The 13,060-nt window shown below is 44.5% G+C and overlaps 1 protein-coding gene across 5 annotated transcripts in view; it reads right to left on the reverse strand.

Moving 5' to 3' along the window:
• VEZF1 (vascular endothelial zinc finger 1) overlaps nucleotides 1–13,060 on the reverse strand; it is a 73,425-nt gene that overhangs the window by 18,451 nt on the left and 41,914 nt on the right. For all 5 annotated transcript variants that reach the window (XM_063954798.1, XM_063954795.1, XM_063954794.1 and 2 more), the window contains exon 3: nucleotides 1,961–2,024. In XM_063954798.1, the coding sequence (XP_063810868.1) occupies nucleotides 1,961–2,024 (64 nt within the window). The remainder of the gene's footprint in view (nucleotides 1–1,960; nucleotides 2,025–13,060) is intronic.

Consider the following 13,060-nt stretch of genomic DNA (forward strand, 5'->3'; position numbering starts at 1 on the left):
CCGCAGCCCATTGGATGGGGGGGGACAGCCTCGGGCTTCACCCCTGGCCCTTGGGTGGCTGGGGGGGGGGACCCCTTGATTGAAGGGGTCCCCACTCCCCCAGGGTACCCCGGCCAGGGGTGACTAGTTGGATATTTGATGCCACGGCCGCAGGGCACGGCATAAAAGTGACCCCCGGCTGTGGCATTATCTGTCCAGCTAGTGGAGCCCGATGCTGGTGTTAAAAATACGGGGGACCCCTACGCTTTTTGTCCCCCGTATTTTTGGCACCAGCATCAGGCGCAGAGCCCGGTGCTGGTTTTAAAAATACGGGGGATCCATGCCCAATTTTCCCCCGCATTTTTAGAACCAGGACCAGCTCAATGAGCCCGAGGCTGGTTATGCTTTGGAGGGGGGACCCCACGCCATTTTTTTTTCTGATTTTACCGTTCCAGCAATCAAAAAAATAAATAAATAATATTTTAAAAAATATATAAATAATATTTGTGCCTCCCCCCAAAAAATAAATAAATACCTAATCCCTTCTAATATAAATAGATCTGCTATTCCCAAAAAAAAAAACACAAAAAAAAACCATGTTTAAATTTTTTTTATTTGTTTTCACCCTCCAAAGTGTGGCGGATTGAAAATGACGAATTTGCTGTCTAAAAGCACTGCTGTCGAATTTCCAAACTTGAATTGAATATGCTTTGGTCGAATTGCAGCACTTGTATCATTGCAGAAAAGTCGAATTTGCAAAAAGTCGAATTTCAAAAAGTCGAATTTTGAAAGTCCGTTTTTTGGTCGGAAAGCACTGGATTGCATAGGGGAATTGTTTTTTTTGGTCGAAAATGACCCGAAATTCGACAATTTCGGGAATTCGACCACAATTGCATATACCCCATAGTGAGAAATAATGTCTAGTAGTGTTTCCCAAACCCTGTATCTCATGGCTTACTCACAGTCCAGACATTAGGGAAATTCATGCTTCAGCTCAGGTGGGTAAATTAAAACGACTGAGGTAATCATTTAGCCAACTGTGCCAATGCATGGATATCCTTAGTACCTGCACTGCAAGCGGACCATGAGGTCCGGGGTTGGGAAACAATGGTCAAATAAGATAAGTGAGAAATTTGTGTGGACACTGGCTGGTATGTAGAGTCACTAGTGTTAGCCGTCGTGCCTGGAGAGGACACATACCAGTACATGGAGTTCATAGTGCTACAGAGAGGAAGTTCATGCTGTTATGTGGAAACTAGTACTGATTTGTACTGGGAATACTGCCAGTAATGTTGGGCACTGATGCTGGAGCAGTTTGAGCATGGTGAGCTGTGTGTGTGTTATTGGACACCGAGTGGCATCTTGCATTGATTCCCAGAATATCATGTATGGGTGTGCCATTTGCTCTGAAAATGTCACCATAGAAAATACCTGCCTGCTAACTTTCTAAGAAACTTGTTCAGGGCGTGCAGTATACAGCAGACGCACAGGATTTTACATTCATTATAATGCAGTATATGATAAACTGTTACATAATCCTTATGAAATTATCTTGAGGTTTATTTTAGGAGCTTATATAAATGGTGTGCTTGCATGATGTAAGGATACAAAAAATTGTAGGAATGGTATAAATGGAGAAAATGGTGTTAAACTGTTTGTGATATAATTTAATTAGTCATATAGAATTAAGTTGATTTTTCTGAGCTTGGTCATGTAAGTGCATAATTTCCTGATTTTTGTTCATTAAACTCCTCTAGCTCATGGCCTTGTATGTGTAAACCACTACACTTGTACATGACAATCATACATTAAAGAATATCTAAACAGATAGAATACTTAAAGCACTAAAATATTTTGCTGTACAATTGCCTCTTCATTCTCCATAGAAACAAAATGCTGTAAAACAGGAATACCCTATATTTATTTGAAGCCATTTTATATAAAACTGTGGTTTAGCATATTACACATTTTGCTTACTTACCTGGCATTTGAAGGGTCTTTCGGTGGAGTGGACATGCTTCACATGACAACTTAAATGATCAGGTCTGTTGGGAAAAAAAATAAAAAATAAAAATGAATTTTATATTTCTTAAAAAAGTAAAAATAAATATTCAAAACAGTTTATTGGGATGATTCAATTGTTTTGGCCATCCAAAAATCTTGTCTAAATGGGACTTTTTAGACTCTCAAACAATTGTCACAATTCAACTGTGTTCGAGGATCCATGCGCATTATGCATGTTGCACCCAAATAGACCGTTTTTAGCCGCTAAACTCGTCAAAACTCCATACTTTCGGGTGTCCAAACTCCCATTTGGACGCTTCCGGGGGTGTGAGAAGAAATCCTGACAATTAAGTGGCACAGGGTGCTGTATTGAACAGCGCCGGGAGCTAATCCCAGCGCTATTCAACTATCAGCAAATTTAATTGACACCATGTGGGGAAATTTATCAAGCATGGAGAGAAAGTACCAGCCAACCAGCTACTGTCATTTTCCAAACACTGCCTGTAAAATTACAATTAGAAGTTAATACTTCGTCTCTCTCCAAACTTTGATAAATCTGTCCCAAGATTTTATTGTAGATGGAAAAATAGGATTTTGGTTACCTACCGGTAAATCCTTTTCTCGTAGTCCGTAGAGGATGCTGGGGTCCACATTAGTACCATGGGGTATAGACGGGTCCACCAGGAGCCATTGGCACTTTAAGAGTTTGAAAGTGTAGGCTGGCTCCTCCCTCTATGCCCCTCCTACCATACTCAGTCTAGAAACTGTGCCAGAGGAGACGGACATCTTCGAGAGAAGGATTTAACACAGATAGTGGTGAGATTCATACCAGCTCACACATACAAGGCACATCAAGCTAACTTGCTTGAAACATTCAGCAACTGCTGAAACATTACTTACCAAGTAACAATGCAGTACTCAACTAAAACGAAGTGGTATTGAACCAAATAACATTTGCAGAAAAACGAAGCGCTGGGCGGGCGCCCAGCATCCTCTACAGACTACGAGAAAAGGATTTACCGGTAGGTAACCAAAATTCTAGGACCTAGAGGATGCTGGGGTCCACATTAGTACCATGGGGTTGTACCAAAGCTCCCAGAACAGGAGGGAGAGCGCGGAGGCTCCTGCAGAACTGATTGACTGAACTTCAGATCATCGGAGGCCAAAGTATCGAACTTGTAAAACTTTGCAAACATGTTCGACCCAGACCAAGTAGCAGCTCGGCAAAATTGCAATGCGGAGACACCCCGGGCAGCCGCCCAGGAAGACCCTACCTTACGAGTAGAGTGGGCCGTAACCGATTTTGGACACGGCAATCCTGCCGTAGAATAAGCGTGCTGGATAGTGAACCTAATCCAGCGAGAAATAGTCTGCTTGGAAGCAGGACACCCAGTTTTCTTGGGATCATATAGGACAAACAGAAAGTCCGACTTTCTGTGACGAGAAGTTCTCTTCACATATCTTCAGAGCCCTTACAACATCCAAGGACTTTGATGTAATTGAGGAGTCAGTAGCCACTGGCACCACAATAGGTTGGTTGATATGAAATGCCGACACAACCTTCGGAAGAAACTGCGGACGTGTCCGGAGCTCAGCTCTATCTTTAAAGCCCCCAATTCAGACACGCATCTAGCAGAAGCTAAGGCCAACAGCGTGACCGCCTTCCATGTAAGACATTTCACCTCTAACTCCTGTAGAGGTTCAAACCAATCCGACAGGAGGAACTGCAACACCACGTTAAGGTCCCAAGACCCCATAGGCGGTACAAAGGGAGGTTGGATATGCAGAACTCCCTTCAAAAAGGTATAAACCTCAGGGAGGTCAGCCAATTGTTTCTGAAAGAAAATGGATAGGGCCGAAATCTGGACCTTCACAGATCCTAACCTCAGGCCCATATCCACTCCTGCTTGCAGGAAGAGGTGAAAACGTCCGACTTGAAACTCCACCATAGGAAACTTCTTGGATTCACACCAAGAGACATTTCTTCCAAATACGATGGTAATGTTTAGACATTACCCCTTTCCTAGCCTGTATGAGGGTAGGAATGACCTTCTTCGGAATGCCCTTCCAAGCAAGTATCAGGCGCTCAACTTCCATACCGTCAAACGTAGCCGCGGTAAGTCTTGATAGGCGAACAGCCCCTGCTGCAGAAGAGCTGAGGCAGGTCCTCCCGAAGAGGAAGAGTCCTCAGCTCTTCTTGCAGTAGATTCAGAACGTCCGCGTACCAAGCCCTTCTTGGCCAGTCTGGGGCAATGAGGATCGCTTGAACCCTTGTTCTCCTTATGAGCTTTAGGATTCTTGGGATGAGTGGGAGTGGTGGAAACACGTACACTGACTGGAACACCCACGGAGACACCAGGGCGTCCACTGCCACTGCTTGTGGGTCCCTTGACCTGGAACAATAACGCCGAAGCTTCTTGTTGAGACGAGAGGCCATCATGTCCATTTGGGGTAATACCCAAATATATGTTATTTCCTTGAACACCTCCGGATGGAGACCCCACTCCCCTGGATGCAGATCGTGACTGCTGAGGAAGTCTGCTTCCCAGTTGTCTACTCCCGGAATGAAGATGGCTGACAGCGCCAACGCGTGCTTTTCTGTCCAGAGAAGTATTCTTGTCACCTCTGACATTGCCGCTCTGCTCTTCATTCCGCCCTGTCGGTTTATGTAAGCCACTGTTACATTGTCCGACTGCACTTGAATGGCCCGATTTCTTAGAACAGGGGCCGCCTGAAGACCGTTGTAGACGGCTCTTGGTTCCAGGATGTTGATGGGCAGGCCGGCTTCCAGGCTTGACCACCGTCCTTGGAAGGTTACTACTTGAGTGACTGCTCCCTAGCCCCAAAGGCTCGCATCCGTGGTTAGAAGGACCCAGTCCTGAATCCCGAACCTGCGGCCCTCTCGAAGATGAGGCAATTGGAGCTCCCAGAAATCCTGGCCTTTGGCGACAGACAAATTCTCTGGTGCATGTGGAGATGAGATCCCGACCACTTGTCCAGGAGATCCATTTGGAAGGTCCGAGCGTGGAACCCCCCGTACTGGAGAGCCTCGTAAAGAGGCCACCATCTTTCCCAACAGGCGAATGCATTGATGAACCGACACCTGGGCTGGCTTCAGGACATCCCGGACCATAGCTTGTATCACCAACGCCTTTTCCTGCGGAAGAAACACCTTCTGCACTTCCGTATCCGGTTCCAAATGTGACTTTGGAAGGTTCAGAATCCAACCATGACTCTCAAGAAGAGGTGTTGTGAGAACAATGGACTGCAGCAGCTTCTCCTTGGATGATGCCTTTATCAGCAGATCGTCTAGATTTGGAATGATGTTCACACCCTGTTTGCAGAGGAGAATCATCATTTCCGCCATCACCTTGGTAAACACCCTCGGTGCTGTGGAGAGGCCAAATGGCAGGGCCTGGAACTGTAAACGACAGTCCAGCAATGCGAAACGGAGATAAGCCTGATGCGGCAGCCAGATTGGAATGTGGAGGTACGCATCCTTGATATCCAGTGATACCAGGAATTCCCCCTCTTCCAGACTTGATATCACCGCCCGGAGAGACTCCATCTTGAACTCCTTTAGAAAGGGGTTCAATGATTTTAGGTTCAGAATGGGCCTGACCGAACCATCCGGTTTCTGTACCACGAAAAGGTTCGAATAGTAACCTTTGTTCTGCATGTGAGGTGGTACTGGCACAATGACCTGTGCCTCCACCAGTTTTTGGACAGCGTCTTGCAGTACAGTGCTGTCCGTCAACAGAGTTGGTAAGTCTGATTTGAAAAAGTGATGAGGAGGAAGACTGAAATTCCAGCCTGTATCCCAGGGATACAATATCTATCACCCAGGGATCCAGGCCGGACGATACCCAGACGTGACTGAAGTGTCAGTCTCGCTCCCACCTCCGGGCCGTGCGGTCCGCCGTCATGCAGAGGACTTCGGCGAACCCAAAGCAGGCTTTTGTTCCTGGGAACCTGCAGCGGCAGGTTTCTTGGCCTTAACCCGACCTCCCCTAAAGAAGGTATTGGATGTTCTGGCCTTTCTAGGCTTGATAGGCCGAAAGGACTGCGTTGCAGATGAAGAGTAGGATTTCTTCGGAGCAGATGCTGCTGAGAGAAGAAACAGAGACTTACCCGCTGTAGCCGTGGATATCCACGCGCCTAGAGCTTCCCCAAAGAGAGCCTGACCTGTATAGGCTAGGGATTCCACACTTTTTCTGGATTCCGTGTCGGCCGACTACTGGCGCAGCCACAGCCCCCGACGAGCTGAAACAGACATGGAAGATATTCCAGCAGCCATGGAACCCAGGTCTTTCATGGATTCTACCATAAAACCTGCTGAATCATAATTTTTTTTCTGTGGGTTTTCCCATGCTTTTTCAAATATAGCATTCAATTCCTTTGACACAGGGAAGGTTAGCGAGGCCTTTTTATTTTCAGTAAAAAAAGCCTCCTCAACCTGATCATGAATGGTATCATTAACATTCAACACATCCCTGATAGCCTCTATCAACAATTGCACCCCCTTTGCAAGAGATGCGGACCCCCGCAACACATCCCCATCACAGTCTGTGGTGTCGGAATCTGTATCCGTGTCGTCTTGTGTGACAAGCACAAGTTTGTGGGAGTATATAGGGGCGTCATGAGGTACCAGAAACCGGCCAAACTGCCATAGAGCTCTGTAATACCTGGGTTGCAGATTCATTACTTGTAACCCTGTCAGAGATCTGAGAAATCCAAGATTTGATAGAGGAAAACCACTCAGGTTCCCTTGCTGGTATCTGTGCTAAACCAATGCTATCCTGATTACATGGAATGGGATCATCCTGGGAGGATAAAGCCTCTGCAGCATATGACACAGTGTCCCTGGACATAGCTAAAGAAGACCACCAAACACTACACACACACACACACACCACACACACACACACACACACACACACACGTGAGGGCAGACAGAGTATCCCCCACAAGAATGGCAAGAGAGACACAGAGATTGGAGACAACCCACATACTGCGCTTTTAGCAAAGGGAGACCTCTTGTCAGCGCTGACTGTGCACCTTAATAGGACACACAGTCGTATTACAGCCTCCCCTCCCTTCTACAACCCCCTGGTACCGTGTACAGATAGCTGGAGTTGCTGTGGAGGGACCGGTTCTTCCTCTCAGCGCTATGCAAGCAGGAAAATGGCGCTGAAACGCTGCTGGGTCCGCTCTGAGAAGCTCCGCCCCCTTTATGGAGCTGGCTTCCCGCTCTTCATGGATTATACTGGCCTGAGGAAAATGTGCTGGCTGAGATCCGAGGACCCCGAAAGGCTTCTGACCAGTGTAGGGGGTAAGCGCTGGCCCAGGGCGCCCCACCATGTGCCTCTGAGCCTTCCAGGAGCGCAATTAATACTGCGCTCCCTCCCCGCTGCAGTCATCTTCACACCGCCCCCCGCTTGACAGGGGGGGTCGGTGTCTCGCTCACCACATTTTCAGCTCTGTAAGGGGTTGGCGGCATGCTGCTGGGGCGAGCGGTCCCCTGTGGCGGAGAATGATCCTACCCCTCTGGAGCTCAGTGCCCAGTCAGCGGAGACAGTGGCTCAGACCCCCCCAGGGCGGACACTGCTCCCCCCCTTAGTCCCTCGCTGCAGGGAGGCTGTTGCCAGCAGCCTCCCTGTAAAAAAATTAACTATAAAAATAAACTTTTCTAGAAAAGCTCTGTAGAGCTTTCCCAGCTGTGACCGGCTCCTCCGGCACATTTTCTAAACTGAGTCTGGTAGGAGGGGCATAGAGGGAGGAGCCAGCCCACACTCTCAAACTCCTAAAGTGCCAATGGCTCCTGGTGGACCCGTCTATACCCCATGGTACTAATGTGGACCCCAGCATCCTCAAGGATGTAAGAGAAAAGCCCATTGGATGAACATCTCATTGTCTCTTCACAGAAATCATATATATATATATGGCCACATCTACATGAGCAGTTTTCTCCATTAGCCAACTTAACAATTACCAATGGGCCAAAAAGAAAATGAAACCAAAAAGAAAAAAACAAACCATGCGTGAAACGGGATATATGTCTCTTTGCTTCCAAGCATAGTCACAATACTACCACTGTGTGTGTTCCTATGACACTATCATTACCACCTCAAATCGGTTTAGAAAAAGCAAATACAATCAGTGACAAGCAGAAAAAGTCCATGTAAACATAGTGTAATTCTCCAAAAATAATAATACAAGCATATTGTCTATGTGGAAGTGACATATGTTTGGTGTTTAAAAAAACAAACAAACCCATCCCAGAGGGGGGGGGGGGGGGGGGGAGGGGGAGGGGAGTGATCTAGCAGATGGGACAATAAAAGGTCCTGCTGTTAGCAAAAAAAAACCTTAGTCATTCCCATAGATGATTTTCTAAAGACAAAACACACAAAAAGTTAAATAGATTTGGATGGAATAACACAAGTAATGCTTTATGAATGAATGAATGTCTCAATCTGGAATAAAGGTAAGTCCCAAATGGGGTGTAGGCACACATATATATGCCACTCACGTGACAAAGCATTATATTCAGGGGCTTCACGCACCATTTTTAGGACACCCTTCTCTGGTCTGATACAACCCCCCCCCCCCCCCCCCCCCCCCACACACACACACACACACACACACACACACACACAATTTTTACCACTTTAAATCAGTACATGCTGTGTAAATTTTACAATAATACTAGTTTGCCCAGGACATAAGCATTCTTTGAACATATCCCATAGGAAATTGAAAATTCCACAGAACGATTGCTAAATATGGTAGAAAGTAAAAACCATAATTTAAATATACTTCCACACCTAATACACATTAATAACTGTACTTTTATTTATTCTTACAATTACTCTCCTGCACACAATATAAATAAAAAGGTACATTAGGATAGTGTCCATCTAACATAGCCTATAAGGATAAAATTCAATAACAGTGAGGTCCCCACTGGAACTTGGTTTCAGTGCTTTTACAGGAGCAGATTAATTATATTGTGTACAAATTAGCTTTTCATTATCCAAATGAAAGCCGAAATTCTGCATTCATTCAGTCTTGTCCACATCTAAAAATAAAGGTTGGGGGGAAAAAAAAGTTTGTTTTTTTTTTTTTGTTTTTTTTTTAGTTTAAACTGGGTTGTTTTTTTGCATGTTTTAATGAAAACAAAAATTATAACTGAATCCTACTTATTAATACTGTGAAACGTTGCTTTGAAACATTAACAATCCCAAGGCTTTGATAGGATTTATTTTACATCTTTCAATAAAGCCTATTTTTTTACTGCTCATCATTCCTATCCTATTACATCTGAATATGCCCCTACACCAGAGTCCTCTTTTCTCTTGTTTGTTTGACTATACGTCTAAATATATGCAGATATATTAAACACATTAAATCATACAGAGTACACTCAGATAAAGATGAAATTGAACATAAGAACAGGTTAATGTTAAGCATTAGTACTAATAATTAAATACGTCTGAATAGTAATACAAAATGGAAAGCACAAAAGCACTTTTCAGAGAAACACAAAAAAATATTAGTCACTGGCATAATATAAAAAACGAGTGGTTGTTTTAATTTTTAAACCATTTAGTTTAATCCAGCCAACCCCGACTTCAGCCCTTCATTATGTCTTCTTGGACCCCATGTTATCACTCTGAAGTTTTCATCTAAATCCATCCAGTGGAAGGCCCAGAACAGGCTCCCAGGGGCAGATTTTTGCCCAGAGTACACCAATGGGAGGTCCAACTGGGACCCTAACCACCCTAAAACCTTGCCAGGATCCAACTGGACCACCTTGCATTGGTTTTATCCCAAATGGTGCAGGGGTGTCTGAATGCATAACTGGACAGACAGACCAATAAATTAATTTTACATATAAGATATAAACACACACACACACACACACACTACTATAATACACGTGTGCCAGAAAAACTAGATTCACCTGTCTAGTGACACATAGATCATCCTTACAAATCAGACTCCACAAGCTCTCAAAGTATTGTGTATCTAGCGCAAGCCATGCTTCCTGAATAATGGGCCACAATTACAGTACCTAATATTTCCCAGTGGTGGAACCCTGCCTATGACAGCCTGCTGAACTACAGCCCACATGTGTTCTACTGGGTTCAAATCCAGCGAACAAGGAGGGGCCAACTTATGATGTAAACTCCTCCAACAATGTGGGGGATACGGGTCTCAGTGTGCCCTTTCGTTCTGAAAGAGCTTGCTCCCATCCTAGTGAATGCATATTATTATCCACAAGTATGCTTACATAGTGTTTGCCAGTCATCTGCATATGAATCAGGAATCCTAAGGCATGCCACCTGAAAAAAATCCACACCATAAAAGATCCACCGTCATCCTGGACTTAACTTGTTGGCATGCAGGGTTTACTGCCTCGTGGGGTTTTCTCCACATGCATAATTGTCGATCAGTCCGAAATAGTTGGAACCTGTACTCGCCGGACAAGGATAAACGTTGCTAGTTATTTTGCATCCAGTGGCAGAGTTCATGAGCCCAGGTGATGTGTGACGTGGGGTCAGCAATGGGACCCGAGTGGCCATCAGCTCCAGTACCTCATAGAAGAAAGGGAACATTACACTATTTGAACGCTGTTACTTGTAGCATCAGCATTAAATACTGCTGTCATCTGTAGCAATGAAGCACGCCGGTAGGATGTTACAGTGCATGCCAGACAACGCTGTCTACAACGGTCCATAATTTCTTGTTGGCCACAGTGTTGTTGCATGCTTGATGTCTTCCCTAATGTTGTGTAGTCGCAGTACACCCTTAAAAAGTGTTGCATGTAAAAATCCAAATTTCAGGCCGATTTAGGAGATGGAGTGATCCATGTCTTTGGTGCCCACTACCAAGCCTTGGTCAAAGACACTCATATACATAAACTGCCATCTTCACTGTGAATTATATGATAACATTTTGCAGAGATGTCTGCCTAGATATAGTACTTCAAATGCGGAAGATGCCATTTAATCAGGGGTGTGGTAACATGTACTGGGGATGGAAGAGGCCGTCTCAGTTTTTCTGGGACAGGTAGATAGATCTTGTATTAACAACAAGGGTTCAAATACATACAATGAGAAAAATCACAAGTTAGAAAAACTCACAGGAGACTCTTTATTATTATCAACATTTACTTATAAAAGCACCATCGTATTCCTTTGTCCTTTATAATTGAGAAAAGAACAGCAATAGAAGAGTACTGGGTAATAAAACTGACAAAGCGGTAACAGGACTCTTCTCGCAAGCTTACAATCTATAGAATGTAACAGGGACACATTTTGTGACATGTCTCCTTCCTCAGGAACAGACAAATACATATAAAATCTCTAATGGAAGCAACGATGATGTGACAGTAAACAATCATTTAATAAAAGGGTCACAAAAAATAAAGGATATGAATTGATTTGGGGGGGGGGGGGGGGGGGGGAGTAAAGAAAATACACAGGTCCTAACTTAGGTGAAAATGCAGTAAAATATGGGGGTAATTCAAATCTGATCACAGCAGCAAATTTGTTAGCTAATGTCCAAAACCATGTGCACTGCAGATGTGGCAGATATAACATGTGCAGAGAGAGTTATTCGGGTGGGGTATATTCAAACTGAAATCTAAATTGCAGTGTAAAAATAAAGCAGCCAGTATTTACCCTGCACAGAAACAAAATAACCCACCCAAATCTAACTCTCTCTGCACAGGTTATACTAATCAGGATCAGAAATACATTACTATGATTAGTTGCAGTGTTTTATAGCAAAAATGTCTCTGATCATACCACTACCCTGTATGCAGGGGACCTATATTAAGGGGACAATGTTCTTGCAGTTATTGGTATGTGTAACAGTATACTATATTAATAGGACATTTAACATAAAACCACATATGTTCTAGAACAAGATTACACAAACCTTTATATTATGAGTAGATGATGCACAGGTTTAGGCATATAAATTGGGACATGGGTGTGAATGGATCTCTCACAGACCTGATATAATAGCGTGTTGCAACATCCTGAATATTGCTGTAATCTTCGACTATTTCTACCTAAATAGGAATCATTAGATGATCACAGCTAGTTATGCTGCTCCGTCATGCTTCTTGATGAACATATTTCTTACCCTGGGGCACATAGCAAAGGTGGCATAAGAAAATCAGAGTACAGGAAAGCAGTACAGTATCCAATACTCCAGCTTCTCCACATGGCATAGTCCAATCATTGTATTCCCTCATATGTTGAAGACCCAATAGCACAAAATCCTTTGTATTCAATAATCGGCAGTATCTATGTTCCCTAGTGATCTCTAATTTTTCAGCAGTAATGCAACTTCATAGTACTTTTCAAATGCATGTTCTGGAGTGGTTTCTGCCAGTACCATAGGCAGAATGATGATGTATGCAACAGGTAAGTTACTGCTGTACTAACTTCCTTTCCAGAAAAATTTAAATGCATGTATATAGTCAATATAGTTATACCCAGGTTGGGCTCGTTTGACCGCCGGTCATCATACCAACGCGGGGACCTCGAATGTTAAAAGGCCGACAGGGGGATGCGCAACGAAGATGGACACCCACGAGTGGGAATAGTCCCTGTTGGTCGGCATGCCGACTGGCGGGCTATTCATCGTTTGGGATCCCGGTGTCTGTATTGTGACCAGCAGTCTCCCAACCACCAGTCACATAACCGCATCCCCTACACCCATGTAAAATTAATACAACTACTAAGTTACAAAACACTTTATGGTACCTCTGAAATTAAAATAAGATTTTACTTACCGATAAATCTATTTCTCGTAGTCCGTAGTGGATGCTGGGACTCCGTAAGGACCATGGGGAATAGCGGCTCCGCAGGAGACAGGGCACAAGAATAAAAGCTTTAGGATCAGGTGGTGTGCACTGGCTCCTCCCCCTATGACCCTCCTCCAAGCCTCAGTTAGGATACTGTGCCCGGACGAGCGTACATAATAAGGAAGGATATTGAATCCCGGGTAAGACTCATACCAGCCACACCAATCACACCGTACAACTCGTGATCTGAACCCA

The sequence above is a fragment of the Pseudophryne corroboree genome, chromosome 2, assembly GCF_028390025.1.
Source record: "Pseudophryne corroboree isolate aPseCor3 chromosome 2, aPseCor3.hap2, whole genome shotgun sequence".
NCBI lineage: Eukaryota > Metazoa > Chordata > Amphibia > Anura > Myobatrachidae > Pseudophryne > Pseudophryne corroboree.